The sequence below is a fragment of the Nicotiana attenuata genome, chromosome 5, assembly GCF_001879085.1.
Source record: "Nicotiana attenuata strain UT chromosome 5, NIATTr2, whole genome shotgun sequence".
NCBI classification, from domain to species: Eukaryota; Viridiplantae; Streptophyta; class Magnoliopsida; order Solanales; family Solanaceae; genus Nicotiana; species Nicotiana attenuata.
In genome coordinates, this window is record NC_031993.1 from 12651644 (window position 1) to 12671327 (window position 19684).

Here is a 19684-nt window from a genome sequence, read left to right on the forward strand (position 1 = left end):
TCCTATAGTATATTAGTATACTGTAGCGGTATACTGTTTTGTAAACTATAATAGTGTACTGTTGCAGTACAGCTATATACTCCTACAACATATTGTATACCGTAGCGGTATACTGTAGTTGTGTTCTTCTTCGATTTTCAACTGAAAATTTCGATCTCAATCACCTCAAATCAGCTCCAAATGCTATCAAATTTCAGTATGAACTTCCAGAAGGTACTATAAGCAATATTTAACAGCACCCACTTTGAATCAAACAAGAAATCTTCAAAAATAAAATTGAGCTTCAAGCCCAACAATGGTGGATAATGGAAAGATTCTCAAAGGATGATATTAGCATGGGACCAGAGACGTAAATGACCAGAGACTTCTGTAAATGCCATACCCACAAATATTATTACTGCCACACAAAACTAAGGTTATTCTTTTGGAGTTTGAATCTCTATTTCACCACTTGAGGTTCTCTTTCAAGATTCCTTATTTGCGGGAACTATTTCATTAAAGTTCGTACTCAACAACTAAAGCCCTTAATTTAATTGCATGCCAGAAAAAAAATTATGAGGTTGCTGGACAAGATAATAGAGAAAAGAAGAAAATCCAAAGAAAAGTTTGATGATTTTCTAGCTCAGCTTTTGTTTGCAGGTTGCGGCTGGAAAATTAGCGGGTAATTAATTTGGGCCCCATGGGTAAGAATAGTAAATAGTTTGGGCATGAGCATTAAAGGGTAAATAGTTTGGATTTAATGGGTATAAAATGAGATTTTCTCTTTTTTGTGGCTAAAAATTGAGGTGTTTGGCCAAACTTTTGGAAGGGAAAAAAGTGCTTTTGGGGAGAAGCATAAGTAGTTTTTTAGAAACAGAAAAAAGTAGCTTCTCTCCAAAAGCTTTTTTGAGAAATACTTTTGAGAAAAATACACTTAGAAGCAATTTTCAAAAGCTTGGTCAAACACTAATTACTGCTCAAAAGTGTTTTTCAAATTAATTAGCCAAACACAAACTGCTTTCTCATCAAAAACACTTTTTTAAAAAGTACTTTTGAAAAAAACACATTCTCAAATAAGCTGATTTTAGAAACTTGGGTAAACAAGCTATTAGTCGGACCAAAGAGAACGGAAAAAAACGAAGAAAGATAATTATCCAGTAACATCAATTTGCAGAGTGTGGGGCCACGCACTAAAATAGGATAAGAAAACCTCTTGAAGAATTGGTCCCAAGATACTCTGCCCAGTACTTGAAGGAAACAAAACAAACTGCATACGTGAAAGCAAAGAGAGACAAAATCTCTTGCTTTACTCCAAGCAATAAACAAACTCTCTTTCTTCCTCTATTCCACCATCTTCAACTCTATATATATAATTGCATGTATATACTAAAATATCAGAGTCATTATTTACAACAAGACTTGCAGCAGTGAGCTCACTCTATAACTAACCTCGACTCATCCTTTCTCTGTATAATCTTATACTACGTCAGAGCAGCAAAACCCACAAGTTTATTTGCTGGGCCAGCTCATTTCCAGGTGAAAAAATAAAGTGATCTTTCTCTGATATATACATCTGAATTCCTCATATTTGATCGTGCTATTAGAAATTAAATATTTGAGTTTTTCCAATTCTCTTTTCCTCTTTGATCACTGTAATCTATTCATTTCTGCATTAACTTCGGCAATCCATGTTCAGTTAAGGGAAATGGAGGAGAGTGAAGGAAATTAATTGCGTTCCCTTATTTCGTTTGACTGCAAATTAAAAGTTGCGTTTTTCTCTTGGTCAACAAATTATACACCGACGGATTATATAATATAGGAAATATAGTAGTACAGTTAATAATAATTACCATAGTATATGCATTGATTATTAATATCTGGGTATATATATATATATATTTCCAAACATTTGTTTACAACAACAACAACAACAGACCCACGGTAATCTCACAAGTGTGGTCTGGGGAGGGTAGTGACTTAATAAGGCAGAAGAGGTTGTTTATGGAAACCCAAACCCTTGTTTAAAAATAAAAAAACAATAAAAAAAATAGAATTTGTAATTATCAAATTTTAGTATATCAAAACAAGAAACGCAGCCTTATCTTGCATTCCTACAAGAGACAATATTTCATGACTTGAACTTGTAATTAGAGGCGGACCTAGGTCGCGGATGCACCTTTGGATTCAAGCAAAATCTGCTTTGTATATAAGGTGCCCATTACTAATATATCACTAATTTCTAAAGACATATACATGAAATTTTTGCCGAATTTTATGGGTGCCGGTGACCCCTCTTTGTATAGCATGGGTCCGCCTCTGCTTGTGACCTCCTGAGCACATGGTGGCGACTTTTTCCCTTGCATCAAGGCAATAGCTTCCAATTCTATGCTCAATAATTTAGTGTAGCACAATAAGTTTGGGTTTTGAGCCATTATATCTAGCATCTCCTTATAAATTCAGCTTAATGAGTTTCATTTGTATTACAGATATGGTCAATTTTTCATTCTTCAGTTCTATCATTTTAATCTGTCAAAGCTTATCCAGTAACTTGGATACTTTGGGAACTAATGTATGAGCCAGTAAACATAATATTTGCACAACAACTTTCTCCTTTTTATGGCTTATATTTTATGTATTGAATTGTATTCCTTGATAGCTGTTACTATCGTGCTAGTATAAGCAGAAAGATCCGACAAACCTGACTCTTATTGTTATTAATTCAGACAATAATCTTTTCGGTTCTGTCTTATGCTGACATTAGGTTGTTGTAAAAGGTAGCAACTTGATAACTTTATACTTCCATTAATGATCAAAATCTAACTGAATTTGTACCTTTCTCAGAGCTTAAATAGGCTACAGGCCTACAGCAGCAACAGCGAATAGACTGAGAAGGAGATGGGGTCGAGGCATTCCCTTTATCACGTACTTCTTTTAATTTTGTGCGGTCTGTCTGCCCTGTGTCAATGTTCGGCTACTGGGGTTGAAGCAAACCAGACAGCGGTATTGTTTGTGAATGCATCTGAAGCATCAGCAAGGAAAATACCTGATACTCTTTTTGGTATATTCTTTGAGGTGAGTTTAGTCGTTTGGGTTCTCAATTTGTATTGCAAAATGAGAAGTGTATACCTTCTAACTTATAATGTGTAACTCATTTCTTGTATTAGGTGTTTGTTTGCCATTTTCTTTTTCATGCAATCTTTTCCTCTACCGGATAACTATTTCTAATGTATATGATACTCAGAATCATAACATCGTGCTTCTTGAAAATACATCTAGAATACGTTTTAATTAGTTCATTCCGGCAAGCCAAAATCCCCATTCTCAATTCTTGAAAAAATTTCCCATTTGAAGAGTTTTTGAACAAAAGAAGAAAGTAGGAATGTCAATTGATTTCCTGTTTCAACATTTTCCAAATACCTGGAAGAGAACAATACATGCTTTCTTTATGTGGGCATAAGGGGAAAAGTTTTCCTGAATAAATTGGATTGAATTTTCCTTGAAATTAGATAATGTCAATTGATTTTAGTTTATAACACATGGAATGTTGTATTTCAGGAGATCAATCATGCTGGAGCTGGTGGATTGTGGGCTGAGCTTGTCAGCAACAGAGGTCAGCTTGACTTTATGGTTTCCTTAGAAAAGGAAAATTCTCTAAAAAGAAAAATAATACATGCTTCGCTTCGTAGTGATTAAGTAGTAATTGGCTTTTTTTTTTTTACCTTAAAAAGAAGGAAAAGAAAGGACAAACAGGAATCATACGGAAAGGATGAAGTATTTATGTTTATGTTGCTCAAGCAGAAAATTAGAGACAAACATGTTACATGATTCTGTGCTTTTTTTTGGATTGTCATTATTACTTTTCCCTTTCGAAATGTTTCTTGTTGGGTGGCTGTTAACTTGGAGTGTTTTATACTCAGTACGCTACTATAGTCCAAGAGGTTGTTTTTTGACTGAAAGGAAGACTTCGGTGAAAATACTAACAAGGCACTAAATGTGAAATTGCAAGTTCTATTCATGCAATAAGAGTTTTACCTCCTATATATTCTTGACATTTATTTTATTAAACTGTTAGATTTCTTGAAACCACTTTCAGGTTTTGAAGCTGGAGGCCCAAATGTACCTTCGAATATCGATCCTTGGTCCATCATCGGGGATGAGTCCTCAGTGATTGTCTCAACAGATCGTTCATCATGCTTTGATCGGAATAAAGTTGCACTTCGAATGCAGGTGCTTTGTGACCATAGAGGCACCAATATCTGTCCGGACGGTGGAGTTGGTATCTACAACCCTGGTTTTTGGGGCATGGTATGTTTATCATGCTTGACTGAAATGTTCTTCATGCTCTCCTTTCTTCCTCTCTCAAGGATTCACTGGGATAATGTCCAATGTTCCTCAATAGTATAAGCATATTAGATAGTCACAACCCGAGCTCATGTCACATATTGTCCGCTTTAGTCCAAGCAACCTCACGGATTTGTCCGTTATTGTACGATGCCACATCGAGCCGAAAAAGCGCCTACCATGTGAATTTGTAGTCTATCTTATATAACACTTCATCTTCCTTTTCCTTTTTGATGTGGGATTTGCCTAAGGTATCGTATGTACTCTTTCTTCAAAAGCCTGTCAATCCTTCTTTTTGACCTGTCCTCCGTCATGGGCGTCATATACACCCCCGCAGGGATTCAGCGTCTTCATTGAGTTTTTCCCCACCATTGTACTGCGAGAATTTGGCGTCGATACCATATTTGTCACAGCCCAATCCCATGGGACGTATTATCTGCTTTGTCCCATCAGACCTTACATATTTGTTCTTTGTTGCACTGTGCCACATGGAGACCAAAAGCGTGCGTACCATGTGAACATGTGCTATACAAGTGAAGTTCTATATTAGATAGAATACATGTTTACATGGTACGCACGCTGCTTGATATGGCGTAATCCAATAATGGACAAATCCGTGAGGCTTATTGGGAAGCGGACAATACGTACTATGGGCTTGGGTAGTGACACATTTCCTTCATTTGTATCATCAAGTCTTTGCTTAGACTTCAATCAGAATTTTATTATAAACTAAGATGCCGATCAGGGTGGTGCTTTCTTTAAGAATATTTTGGTGCATGTTCTTTATTTATTGTCCTCATTTTATGCTTTCCTGCAGAATGTTGAGCAGGGAAAGAGTTACAAACTAGTGCTTTATGTTCGTTCACAAGAATCAATCAATATATCTGTCGCTTTAACTGGTTCAAATGGATTGCAAAAGTTGGCTACTTCCAACATAGTGTAAGTATATGTCTAGTTAGCTTTGTTTTCCATGTTTTTACAAAGTTTAGTGCTTGCACACAATTCATTCAACATGTTCTAGCAGAGCTGCCGATATTTCAAGTTGGAAAAAAGTGGAAATCCTGTTAGAAGCAAAAGGAACAGATCCCAATTCAAGACTCGAATTGAGATCAACAACAAAAGGTGTTATATGGTTTGATCAAGTATCATTGATGCCTACAGACACATATAAGGTACGTAACTTAGAACTTTCATGTAGCCATTCAGAGAAGGCTCAAATTTAATCAAGGAGACTGGCTTTAATTCAGCTGGCCGAGTTAATGACATATTTCTGAACCAAAAAACTCCTAAAGTGGATTGTTTATATCAATCAGTAAACTAACCTTTTATCCAAATAAATTGGGTTCGCCTATAAATGAATCCTCTCTCAATACTTCAGAGGATTTTATTAGGTTTTACATTTGGGAAAAAGTAAAACTTGTTGACCATGTGGGCATTGTTAACTAATAATGCATAACATTTGTCAATGAAGATAAATTCACAAATTATTGCAACTGGTTTTTGCTCATTATTTGGCCGTAAATATCCAACAATCCTTCTGTCAATGAGTATGACATTGTTTTCGATTATTTTCTTTCTTATTTTTCATTTTTGTAGGAAATTAGATGTATTTGTGTGATAAATGTGGTTTGTGGCAATTTTCTTGGCACAGGGCCATGGCTTCAGGCAAGATCTTTTTGGAATGCTTAAAGATTTGAAACCAGCATTCATTAGATTTCCAGGTATTCTCGAATACATTTCAGCTTGTTCCATGAGGATCATGTTACTGTACCAGCTGATGGACTGGAATTACAGTTATTAGTATTTTATACCTGCTACTTCTTGATGTAACTTTTTTCACTTGAGCCCTTCTTGATGAGGAAGAATAATATCACTTGAGAGGAATTATTCTTGAGTAAATTAGAAACAGATAGTATAATAAAAAGAAGCCCATATACAACTGTCTTGTGTATTTGTGTAATTTTTTCTCACAGGAGTTTCAGTAATATGATTTTTTCGTTTCTTTAGACTCGGTTCAAACAGAGACCGAGTGATGTAATTCTATTAAAGGAAAAATTATCCTGTAAAGATTGAATTTAGGTGAATTGATAGATCAGTAAACGGGTAGTGTAATAAGGCAAGAGACTAGTATAGGTGAATATCCTCCCTAGACACTTAATGAAAGAGTTGGAGGAGTATTTTACCTAGCATTTAATTGAGCGGAGGCTTCTAAATATTGGATGATTCCAACTGCATGTCTCATGTAAATATTTACACTTTCTGGTTTTTGAATTCCATGTATGATTCTTCTGATATACTGTATGAAATCACCTGAAAAATTCCATAACAGAACAATTAGAGGACTTACTTTTCCAAGATTGTGCTGTGTGTTCTTTACAGGTTCCCCTTTCATTTTGCCTTTGTGAAGGCCCCCTATCAGTCTTCATATCTTCTATATGAGCTTCTTAATGATCACGATTATCCAATGTTGATAAATCTTTCATGTTATAGGTGGATGTTTTGTTGAAGGTGACTATTTAAGAAATGCATTTAGGTGGAAAGAAACCATTGGACAGTGGGAAGAGAGGCCCGGGCACTTTGGTGATGTTTGGAATTACTGGACTGATGATGGGCTTGGCCATTTTGAGTTCCTGCAGGTAATAACTATGTTCTATGGCCATTTCGGCTGGTCATGCATGCTAACCACACACACACACCAAAATAAAAAATAAAAAATGAAAAGAGCACGCGTGCACACACTTGATGCAAACATTCGTGTGCTTCTAAATGTGAATAACTCCAGTCCTTTTCTGCAGCTTGCCGAGGACTTAGGTGCACGACCTGTGTGGGTTTTCAACAACGGTAGTCCCCCCACTCCCGCAAATGCACTATTCTTTGTCTATTAGTTAATTTCGTTTGTTTACTTAATTTACTTCTTCTTCTTTTTATGCTTCTAAATTTTTCAGGAGTCAGCCACCATGATGAAGTTGACACTTCCGCTATTTTGCCTTTTGTGCAAGTAGGTTTCTTGAATGTTTAGCTCATAAAATATGATCTGAGATTTAATAGAATAAATATTATGTAGATTTTATTTGGTGTTGTAAACCTTTCTCTTGTTTGTTAGCTGTGAATTCCTAGCCATTAAAAACTCACATCACTAAAAGCTTCATTTTTATGGCTATAATACTCGCTGGTTGAAACTTTACTTGGCTAAACTTTACTTGGCTTGTGCATTAATAGGCTTATTGTGTTACATATTCAAGTCACCTAAGTAACTAATATTTTGAAATCAACTTACAGAGTAGACATCATTTTTATTGTTTGCCTAAATTGGTTAAGAAAGTAAAATTAGCTGTTGAAACACACTCTTGCTTCCTGCTCTGAAGCAACAATTCGTCTTCATTCAGTCCGTACTACATTACATTTATACGAATATATTTTGTGTCTATGCAGGAAATCTTAGATGGTCTTGAGTTTGCAAGAGGTGATCCTACCTCAACATGGGGTTCTGTGCGAGCCAAAATGGGACATCCGGAGCCCTTTGATTTGAAATATGTGGCGATTGGAAATGAGGATTGTGGAAAGTCAAAATACCGTGGTAGGCATACTTATCGTATTTAGAAGATCATATTTGTCCGTTGTTTCACAGGGAACTTATTAATAGCGCATGAAGGATTCATATTTTGCATAACTTTCTAGCAAATATTTTTTACAATTTTCTGCATAGGTCAACGCAGCGCACCTATCTAAGAGAAAAAGATTCTCGTCTGTGATTTCTGTTCCTTGTGATACAGGAAATTACCTCAAGTTCTATTCAGCCATCAAAGATGCATACCCAGATATTAGGATAATCTCAAACTGTGACGGTTCTTCCAGTCCACTGGATCACCCAGCCGATTTATATGATTTTCATGTAAGATCTTGACACTTTTCTGACTCTTTCAATGTATCTGAAGCTTTAACTTTGCTTTCTTTGTCTTTGAACGAGCTTTAACTTTGTGATTTTTCTATTGTTAGATTTATAGCAGCGCAAGTTCTGTATTTTCTAATGCTCGCCATTTTGATAGTACACGACGCAGTGGACCAAAGGTCGGTAAAGCTTCCTTTTTGATGACTAATGAGTTAAATTACTAAGTGATGCTTATGTAAAACACATATTTCTACAGGCTTTTATAAGTGAGTATGCTGTGACTGGAAATGATGCTGGTAAAGGTAGTCTTTTAGCAGCATTGGCTGAAGCTGGATTCCTCATTGGGGTAGAAAAGAACAGGTACCTGTGTAATATTTGTCTAATTTTCTTTTTAAATTTTCCCATGTGTATGTGGAGTCGGTGGCTGTGTCACTGCTTCTTTTGAGGGAAAAAAACTGGTACAGCAAATTCTTTTGAACAGTTCCTCGGGCGTGGAAGAGGGGGGGGGGGGGGGTATTTCCAACTCTTTTGCTTTCTTTTCTTTTATTTTTTCCTCGTTATAGAAAACTTATGAGGAGCAGACCACATTCAGAAAAAAAATTCAGGGACAGCTTCCACTCCCTAATAGCTAAAGCTATTGCTATGTAGACCTTAGATCATCCAATTAATGAGTTTATTTAGTCCTACAACGATAAAGGGTGATATATGATTTTTACTTTGACGAATTACTTAAAGAAAGGGTGATATGTGATTTTACTTAAAGAAGTCTACGTTGATTAACGCCCTTCTCTTTTTTATATGCAAATAACTGATCTTTCCTTTAGCTTTTACTTGAAAATGTTATAATCTATGCCGATCCATCATATAGTATACTATGTGGTACCTTTATTAACTGTATGCTGGATGACTTTGATCTTAGAGATCCAGGCATCGACTATGCTAATCACCTTAAACTAATCGATATTCCATCTTTTTTCCTTTTCTATGTTCTCTTTGTTTGATGTTACTTGAAATTTTCCTCTGTGCAGCGAAGCAATTGAAATGGCAAGTTATGCACCCCTATTTGTTAATGACAACGACAGGAGGTATATCTGATTGCTTCTCCTCTTTTTTCTCTTTTCTTTTTTCTTTTTCCTTAAAGATTTTCTCTTAATCTATTCTATTGAACAAATATGTTCTTTCATGTAGGTGGAACCCAGATGCAATTGTCTTCACCTCTTCACAAATGTATGGAACACCAAGTTATTGGATGCAGCATTTCTTCAAAGAGTCAAATGGCGCAACTCTTCTGAGTTCATCACTTCAAGCTAATCCTTCAAATTCACTTATAGCATCTGCCATCACTTGGCGAAATTCAGATGATAACAATGAGTATTTGAGAATAAAGGTGTGGATATTTTCTTATTTTGGTTCATCACTCTTGGAGGGTTAAGGTAGGCTAGTTTTTTTATGTACGTTAGCTTCTTCTTTGTTGGTTATCGTTAGCACTTCAAGACTTTTGAATGGTCTACGTTCACCCTTAACAGCTATTTAGCATCGTTTTATGGTGAGTAAATGATAGTTCAGGTTCTTCAAAAGGGATATCAGATTTTATTTCCATAATCCTATGATGCGCCATCGTCCTGACTATTTTGCATTTACACAGTACTGTTCTCCACCTTTAATAGGTTCATTACTCATATGTTGAGATATTTTCCACAGGTCGTGAACTTTGGGACCACCGCCGTTGCTCTTAAAATCTCTATCAGCGGATTGGATCAGAACACTTTAGAGTCATCTGGAGCAATAAAAACTACATTAACATCCACCAATGTGATGGATGAAAATTCCTTCAAAGAGCCTAATAAGGTACAAACATCCTTTCATTTAACTCTTTTATATCCTAAAAAGGTTCGTTGTCTTTCACGGAATATACTATTTTCTGGATCTGCTGGCAAGATTTGTTGGTTTGGCATAAGTTGTTTCACAGTTAGCAGCTAAACTTTGAAAATGAACTTCTTTCTTTCTTACTTTGCCTCGTCAACAGTTCCATATCTACAGAAATGTTGTAATTTAGCGATATCTAAGTTACAATTTAGGACTTTCACCTCTTTTAGTGTCTGAAGAGCATGCTAAAACAAGAACAACAAAAAACCCAGTTTAATACCTCCCACAGGCGGGGTCTGGGGAGGGTAGTGTGTACGCAGATCTTACCTCTACCTAGTGAAGGTGGAGTGGTTGTTTCCAATGGATCCTCGGCTCAGAAAAGAGCATGCTAAAACAATTATTTAAATTTGTTACCTTTGTTAGGTGGTTGCTTTTCTTAAAAATTTGGTTTTTCTATTTATGCAGGTATCACCAGTTAAAGCGATGCTTGAAAAAGTTAGCGAGAGCATGGATGTTGTACTGTCTCCACGTTCCCTCACTTCATTTGACTTGTTAAGAAAATCAATCAGCAGTAGTGTTGATACTGCTTCTGCCCTTATATCTTCATACTAAGACTATGTACCATTTATGAATGCGTGGTTATAAATCCATAATATCAATTTCATATATATTCATGCAGTTAGTTCTTAATATCTCCTATTTCTTTTAATTTGTTGTTCTCTGGCACTTTGCTGAACTTCTTAGAGAAGTCTACTTTGTGAAACAATAGCGCCGGGAATAAATTAAATTTACTCATACTCGATGATTACATCAAACAATTAAATTCGCGACTGTACTTCCAGAAGGAGTAAGAAATAATTTCTTAGATGTATTACCGTATAGATCCAGTTTTTACAAGTCTGAAATCTTTAGGCTTTAATAAGTCTCTCGCTTAACTATGATCTTTTTTCTCGCTATGATTGATTAATATATTTCTCACCTTTATTTTAGAGATAACAGGTTAAATTAACTTGGTTTGATGCAAACATTGGATTTGAATTTTTCCTTCTTTAGCTAAGTAAAACTGGCCCATATATTATCAGATTCTCACATTGCAGTGGACATTGAAAGTATGATAACACAAACAGCAAGAAAATCTGCAAAATTAAAGGCCAATACCTGAGCATGAGTATGGTTATCCAACTGCACCATATGTATATATACTGACAATATCTAGTTTCTGTTCATTTTATTTCCAAAGAAGAATCACAGCATGTAGGCAACGTACAATAACTTGGTTTCCACTTGGACATATCATTTTTTTCGTTAGACATCTAATATTCGAAACGGAAAAGGGTCAAAACTGCCCCTAGACTATTGGAGTTGGTACAATAATGCCCTCCGTCCACCTATTTTGAAAAAATTGCCCTCACCGTTATCTTTTCGGCTCAAGAATGCCCTTACGACTAACGGTCATGTTAGATAAAAAAAAATTTAATTAATTTCCACGTGTCATAACGGAAAAAAGGTCAAAACTGCCCCTAGACTATTGGAGTCGGTACAATAATACCCTCCATCTCAAAAAATCTCTCCCCCCACCCCCTCTACCCTCCCCCTCTAGCGTGTGTGCGTTCATATTTTTCTTGTTCTTCTCATCCTTTTTTGACCTTGCACTTCATTTGAATAATCTCTACAAACATCATTAAAGTTTTATTTTCAGACAACCAAAATTTTTTATCACCAATACTTTACGTCATACAACTTTCAAAGGCCCTGTCAGGAAAAAAAAAACTTAATTAATTCCCATGTGTCATCGTCCCATTGGCCTAACTTAAGACTCACCTAAATTAAAATAAACTCACCCACATTCTAAGACCCTTTTCCTCTGTTTCTTTCTCCTCTTTCTTTTAAAAATTATTCCACCAATTAGAACTCTCGTACACCCATTTTTTCCCTAAGCAAACAAAACTGTCTCGTATAGTTAATCACCTTCCTCTTCCTATTTCTTTGTATATTAAATGTACACATCAATACTCCTATTTTTTTCATCACAGAAATATCATTCATCATCAATTTTTCTTACTACACTTTACTGCTTTATACAATAAGCTCAATCAAGTGTTTATTACAGTTACATTCACCAATAAATCGTATTCTCTCATATTCTCAGGCATATGATCTCAAATATTTCTCTTGATTTAACCGTCTCTTTTTTAAAATTGGGGTGTTGATATAACTTGAAGAGCATCCTCGTACAATGGCTTAATTTATGGACATGGTCAGATGTTTAGACTATGGTAAGCCAATAAAAAAAAAAGGTCGAGGTCCGAGCAGAGACCAAATAAATCATTGGTATAATCAAAATTGGATGCGGATTTGTCAGGAAATATACAACAAAAAATATTGCAAATGCTCAATGATCATTACTATTGGCAGAAAAATAACTTATTAAACCATAAAATCATACAATGAAATATTAATTTCAAAGAGTACCTGATTTCACTCAGAAAATTGATTTAATAAAAAATGTTAATTTAAAAATTAAATTAAGGCCGAAAAATCTGAGATGAAGAGGGAGATCCGTGGGTGTTGAAGGGTGAAAATCTAAGGCGAAGTAGGTTAATAAGTGGATATGGGGTGGGGTTTTAATTTAAGCCAATAGGAAATTAACACATACTCCCTCCATTCCAATTTATGTGAACCTGTTTGACTGGGCACGGAGTTTAAGAAAAAATAAAGACTTTTGGAATTTGTGGTTCTAAACAAGTCAAAAAGGGACCCAGAGTATTTGTGTGGTTATAAAAGCTTCTTATTAAGGGTAGAATTGTAAGTTTAAGCTAAATTGTTACCAAATTTAGAAAGGGGTCATTCTTTTTGGAACGGACCAAAAAAGAAATAGATTCACATAAACTGGAACAGAGGGAGTAATAAATAATAAATTTTTTTCTTAATCAAAATAGGGCTGTTAGTTTTTAGGGTATGAGTGGGCCGAAAAGTTGACGTTAGGGGCATGAATGGGCCAGATTTTTAACGGTGAGGGCAATTTTTACAAAATAGGTGGGCGAAGGATATTTTTAAACTTAAGCGAATAGTTTAGGGGCAGTTTTGGCCCTTTTCCGTATTCGAAATTCACTTATTTGACTGATGTTATTCTATTCGCACGAGTAGGGAGGATCAAGCCCTCCCTAACTTCTAAACATGTCAATGTTAATTGTGGATGAACAATATAACAAAAAGTCCAAGCATTTTAGTATTATGTAAAACTGAACTACACTTTCCAATTATCTTAAAAGATTGAAGAAGCTTTGCAACAATAACTTGCTGACATTATATAATATCGTACGTGCATGGAAGCAGCCTTTTGCATGAATATAAATTAAGATTGTGTACAATAAATTTAATATAGTCCGTCCTTCCTTGAACCCCATGCATAGTGATGCATTGTGCGTTGGCCTGTCTTTTATAAGCATTATTGAAGAACTAATATATTATTACTAATTTATATCTCAAGGACATATCGAAATAGATATCACATGCATGTTATATAAGTTAAAGGAAAACTTAACACTTTTGACAAAATTATACAATAATGCACTTCATAAATAGACCTTGCACTATTTTAGCCCAGTTACAAGTTTGCAAATGTGTAGCCAAATATCAATAAGACCTTTTCTTTTACCATTCCCTCTAACTATAACAACCTCATCTTTTTTTCTTTCATGACCTACCTACCGTATTGTAGCTCTCTCCTCATTTTTCACCCATAAATATTTAATTTAATTAATAAAAAAATATCATATGCAAACAAAAAATGAAAACAAAAATCAGTTCCCTATTTTTAGTGTAACCATTGATCGAGACACTCAGTCAACACTCATTCATGCCTTCTCTCATAATCAATATTTCTCCTAATTGTTTTTTTTCGTTTTCTTATTTTGTGTAACTTTAGGCGAGAAATATTCGTGAGTTTTTATTCTCTTTTTTCCTCAAGTTTATACATAGCTATCACAACTAGAAAAAGCAAAATCAGACCGAGAAACCTAAAATCTCATCTCGTTCAATGCTAATCTTCTTAAATTTCGATTATCATTCTGTGAGAAATTTGGAGTGGGTATTGTTTGAACTTATTAGAAATAGTCTAAGTAGGTTGTATACCAAGTTCGAAGTTATTTGCTGGAGATTTGGACTAGTTTTATACCAGAATTACAAGTGAAAATTGTACAAAAAGTTCATCATAGATGCTTATTCACTTTTATACAATATTATACACTTTTATACAAAGAGGTACATTATGTATATAGTTATATAAAAGTGTATAAAGATGTATAATCTAGTAAAAATATTCGTGATACACTATATATATAGTTGTATGAGAAGAATGAGAAGAAGAAGAAAATGTGAGAAATTCACCAAATACCTGTAAATAATGTATCAACCTTGTATAAAATAGTGTATAAGAGGTGTTTATAGACTTTATATACTATTTATACAATATTATACATTATTATACAAATGAAATCTATCAATGGAGCTTCACGGGTTCTTCTTCTTAATTGGGCATCCTCTGAAATTTAACTCAAATCCAGCATAAATCTACTTCAAATCACTTGAAATTTAAGTTTTGAACTCCTGTTGATAATTCCAATCGATTGGGACAACACCCATTTCAAACAACTAATAAATCGGAAAACCCAATTTTCTAAAATCGAATCTTTGAACCAAAAGTGACAAAATTTCAGAATAATGCACTTCATAAGAGATTACCATCTTTGAATCTGGAAGAAGAATTGAAGGAGAATAACAATGGTAGAAAAATTTTGGGGTGCACTGTGCAAAGGTGGGCTAACTGATGAAAAATAATTTTCAGGTTATGTACAACCTGGAATACACTGGGTAAGAGTTTCAAACGTGAGCCATTTTCTGATGGGTTGTTAGGCCAAGTGACAAGGGGTTATATCTAAGAGGATATAAGCTTTTATTAGATGATACAATTTTACATTCTAAATCGTCAAATTTTTAATCAATATTTAATCCCAAATGTACATTGCATTGATATAATGAAAGATGTAATCTTTATACTATATAAAAACTCTAAATAGTAGATATACTAGTATATCAACATTTGAACAATGATCATGAAAAATGACAACTGAACAAAGTTTACCTTTTCCGTCATAAAGAACATCTACTTAAAATCCCAACCTAAAAAATCAACTCTTAAACTTGAAATTAGATGGAGGAGCCAAAAAGTTGGAACTGAAGAAAACAACATTATATTTAACGTATGAGTAACAAATATAAGCAGAAAATATTACCTTCATAAGACCAATCATACGTATGAGTAACAAATACTGTCATGTTACAAACTTCGAAAATTATTACCGCGGTCTGTTGGAAAGAAAAATTGTGGTTTACGAGACGCATCTAAGATTTCTTGCATATGGGTGCACCACTAAAGAAAGGAGAAAAAAAATATTAAATGAGAATTAATTTTTATTTTTTTAGTAAATAACTCAGTATTTACAAGTGCATCATTTAATTTTTATGAAATATAGATGCCATCAAATAATATTAAATTAATTTTAAAAAATACATACATAAAATACGTAGTTTAATGAAAAATCACGAGTTCACGTGCCCGTAATAGTGTTGGAAAATGTTTTTGATGAGATAAGTTGTTGAGACTCGAAAGCAGTAAAAGTTAGTTGGGAACTTGGAACTTGTATTGAACTATGTTGGCTTCATTAGTGTAAGGAAGACATTAGTTATTTTAATCAAAATCAAAGTTAAATATGCTAACCAGTATAATGTAGGGATAGTAAGATTTTTACTTTAACTTGTCAAATAAAGAATAAATAAAAAATTATTCCCTAAATGACTACTCTAACTTTATCCAGAAAATTGAAATACAAATGAGATTCACAATGCCACCGATAATGGTATAGTAAGCGAAGTTCTCCTCTAACAAAGTAATAGCTGACATAGGATGACTGGCATTTGTTTTTTTTGATTTGCTGCCCCTATAGACTCTTCTTTATTTTTTGGAATTCCATGTGATTATTACATGTATATTCATCATAATTAATAATTATTATAGAAATTAAGCGTATAACAATATATATTAAATACTAAAACAATTTACAGCTGATATGAACACAATTCTAAAACATGTCAAAATTGTGAAAATCGTTAGAAAAATATTTACTCAAAAGTCAAAAGGGTATTGCAGAGAAAAGTAGAGAGAAAGAATATTAATTTATTTCGGATATATTACAATGGAAGAGAACCCCTTTATTTATAGCCAGGGGAAAAGTAACTTAGCCATTAAAGTAACAAACTCTAAAATCTCTCTAAAAGATAGACATTCACCATAAATGAAATACTATTTATAACACTTCCTCTGGAATGTCTATTCAACAGATAATGTGCCTAATTAAAACCTGAACTAAAATAAAATCAATTGGCAAAAAATTCTAGTGAAGGAAAAAGAGTACACATGTTTAATAATACGCCTTCTGGTTGCCTCGTTAAAAACCTTGCAATGAAAACCTAGTGGGACAAAACCTTATAAGGGAAAAAGAATACAACGTATATTAACTCCCCCCGATGAGATAATCAATTCATATCTTTGAGCCTTCACATTCCAATCTTGTGCACCATTTTTAAAAGATCGTTGGTAGAAAATTGATAAATAAATCAACCATATTAACTTGAATGAATATGTGCATTGAAATCATCACCATTCTTGATATATATATATATATATAATGTCTTCATATAATGTCGTGAAATGACCTTTTCCATATCTCTATAGAGGTAAAAATTCTCGCTATCACATTATCATGCTTATATTATAGCAAGATACATATGTGCACAAATTGCACTTAAGATGTGGTATTTCAGGACCAACAATTGTACTTGATTTAAGTGATTTAAATCCTTCAGGGATTGTCGTATAAGTTAAGTCATATAATCCATATAAATAGACTTTAGATGCATATCAAGTTTTCATGTCATGCTAGATATATAAGATAGATAAAAGTGATTTCACACACTATTGACTTTATACTTTCAAGTGCTTGAACTGCAGGTCCAAAATTATATGTCTTTCATATGAAACCCATTCTACTAGAATTGTTTCTCCAGACTTAAGATCATCATCATATATATATATATATATTTAGCATTATCAGAGATGTAGTCAACGAACATTTTATATCGGTTCCAACCTTCTTTTTTTCCATAAAGATATAACATAGAGATCTCTTCATTCATATTTTCAGGTACCTGAACCTCTCTTGAGATTTTATGAAGTGTTATGTCATGTGATCTTCTATATCACCTCCTTCTTATTATGAACATTTTCTCATCTTCTTTATTAAGAATTTTATTTAAAACTGATTTGTCTACACGCTTTAAGCGTATCATAGACTTTGTTCTTTTAGGACTTATTCTGACAGGAGCATTTGCAGTGAGAATATATTAACTCTTTTTGAGTCAGCAAATGCGTCTGGCGTGCTTTGCAATATATTGTAGATGTGTTATCTTTTTATGAACTTCAAGTTCATATTATCTTATTCGAGGATCTAGATATACAAATGACAATTCATTCCACATCTTTTTCTCAACTGCTTATCATGTCTCCCCCTTATGTTAAAAAAACTAACTTGCTTCCTCAACTTTGGAAATCCACCTTTTGTGCGTCATGATGTTAATCAAAATTTACACCGCACATCAATAATAATAATAAGATGTAGTTATTTGGTTCCTGACTTTGAACCACTTGTGAGGGAAAAGTATTTATATATTTTCGTATATAACGTATATTAAACTAATATAGATAATTTTGTTCTCATGAGCAATAGTTTATCTATTAATTGGAAGCACTCAATAAATTATTTTGCTAAACCAACTGTGATGTAAACTAACTTATCAAGATACAACAACAAACCCAGTATGATCCCAACAGGTGGGGTCTGGGGAGGGTAGTCTGTACGCAGACCTTACCCCTACCTAATGCAGGTAGAGAGGCTGTTTCCAATAGACCCTCGGCTCAGGAAGGGCAAGAAGAAGAAAAGGAAAGCAAGAAAGGAAGAAAGAAGGAAGAGACAAGAAAAAAGGAGAGATAAAGGATAAGTAGTACCAAATAACAGCAACGGGCAATACAATACCTGAGGCGAACAAAACCACATAACGTAATAAAAATCTAAGGATATGAGGAGACATCTATGCTACTAAGACTATCGCTAAACACTAAAAACTACCCACTAACCTTCTACCTTAATCCTCGACCTCCACACCCTCCTATCAAGAGTCATGTCCTCAGTGAGCTGAAGCAGCTCCATGTCCTGTCTAATCACCTCTCCCCAGTACTTCTTAGGCGTACCTCGACCTCTTCTAAAACTCTCCATGGCCAACCTCTCACACCTCCTGACCGGAGCATCAATGCTTCTTCTCTTAATATGTCCGAACCATCTCAGCCTCGACTATCGCATCTTGTCCTCCACGGAGGCTACTCCAACTCTGTCCCGGATAGCTTCATTCTTAATCCTATCTCTCCTGGTACACCCGCATATCCATCTCAACATTCTCATCTCTGCTACTTTCATCTTCTGCACGTGAGAGTTCTTGACTGGCCAACACTCAACCCCATACAGCATAGCCGGTCGGACCACCACTCGATAAAACTTACCCTTAAGTCTTGGCGATACATTCTTATCACATAAAACACCGGAAGCGAGCCTCGACTTCATCCATCCCGCTCCGATGCTATGTGCGACATCTTCGTCAATCTCTCCGTCACCCAGGATAATAGACCCGAGATACTTAAAACTTGCTCTCTTGGGGATAACTTGAGCATCAAGCTTAACCTCTGCGTCTGCATCAATGGTCTCATCACTGAATTTGCACTCCAAGTATTCTGTCTTGGTTCTACTCAGTTTGAAACCTTTAGACTCCAAGGTCTGTCTCCAAACCTCCAACCGCACGTTAACTCCACTTCGCGTCTCGTCAATCAACACTATATCATCGGCAAATAGCATGCACCAAGGCACCTCCCCTTGGATTTGTCGCGACAGTACATCCATCGCCAAGGAAAATAAAAATAGGATAAGAGCCGATCCTTGGTGCAACCCCATCTCCACAGGGAAATGCTCCGAGTCACCACCCACAGTCCTCACTCGAGTCTTAGCATCCTCATACATATCCTTAATCACCCAATGTACGCTACCAAAATGCCGCTAACCTCCAATCACCTCCACAGGACCTCCCTCGGGATTAAATACCATGTTGCGGGTTAATAATAATCGCACATGTAACCATCTCATAGATGCATCTTATGTGGTATACATGGCAGGTGAATGTGCCATAGTCACCTTTGATATTTCTAGAATTCATGGTATTTAATCTCAATTTTAGTTGGTCTATTAGTTAATGAGAACAAGAAATATATGAGAATTCGTAAAGAACTTTTTACTTCTTTAATTATAACAGCCCGGCCGCTCGTTTTGAGAGTTGTAGCCTTGTTCCCCTATTTACTGCTCATTTTATGCTTTATAGTTGTTATGCAACTTGCTAGGAGTAGTTGGTTCGTGTCCGGAGAGGTTTCGGAATAAATTGAGATACTTAGTC

The 19684-nt window shown here is 34.9% G+C and overlaps 1 protein-coding gene across 2 annotated transcripts; it reads left to right on the top strand.

The window, feature by feature from the left end:
• On the top strand, positions 1220-10767 carry LOC109225322 (alpha-L-arabinofuranosidase 1-like). 2 transcript variants are annotated; one of them, XM_019389944.1, is made up of 18 exons: positions 1220-1515; positions 2821-3051; positions 3535-3589; positions 4073-4284; positions 5138-5259; positions 5342-5492; positions 5972-6041; positions 6811-6956; positions 7116-7161; positions 7266-7318; positions 7753-7897; positions 8094-8212; positions 8317-8388; positions 8466-8569; positions 9238-9294; positions 9398-9596; positions 9911-10057; positions 10541-10767. In XM_019389944.1, the coding sequence occupies exons 2-18, from the start codon at positions 2875-2877 to the stop codon at positions 10685-10687; spliced, it is 2022 nt and encodes a 673-aa protein (XP_019245489.1). In that variant the 5' UTR covers positions 1220-1515; positions 2821-2874; the 3' UTR covers positions 10688-10767. The 2 variants fall into 2 exon arrangements, with proteins under 2 accessions (XP_019245489.1, XP_019245490.1); XM_019389945.1 differs by having other exon boundaries at positions 5345-5492.

Bases quoted from the DNA above. Each gene is read 5' to 3' on its own strand.
- LOC109225322 (XM_019389944.1), top strand. From the start codon at position 2,875: ATGGGGTCGAGGCATTCCCTTTATCACGTACTTCTTTTAATTTTGTGC. The intron at 4,285-5,137 runs GTATGTTTATCA...GCTTTCCTGCAG, and splicing joins ACCCTGGTTTTTGGGGCATG to AATGTTGAGCAGGGAAAGAG. The intron at 6,957-7,115 runs GTAATAACTATG...CCTTTTCTGCAG, and splicing joins GCCATTTTGAGTTCCTGCAG to CTTGCCGAGGACTTAGGTGC.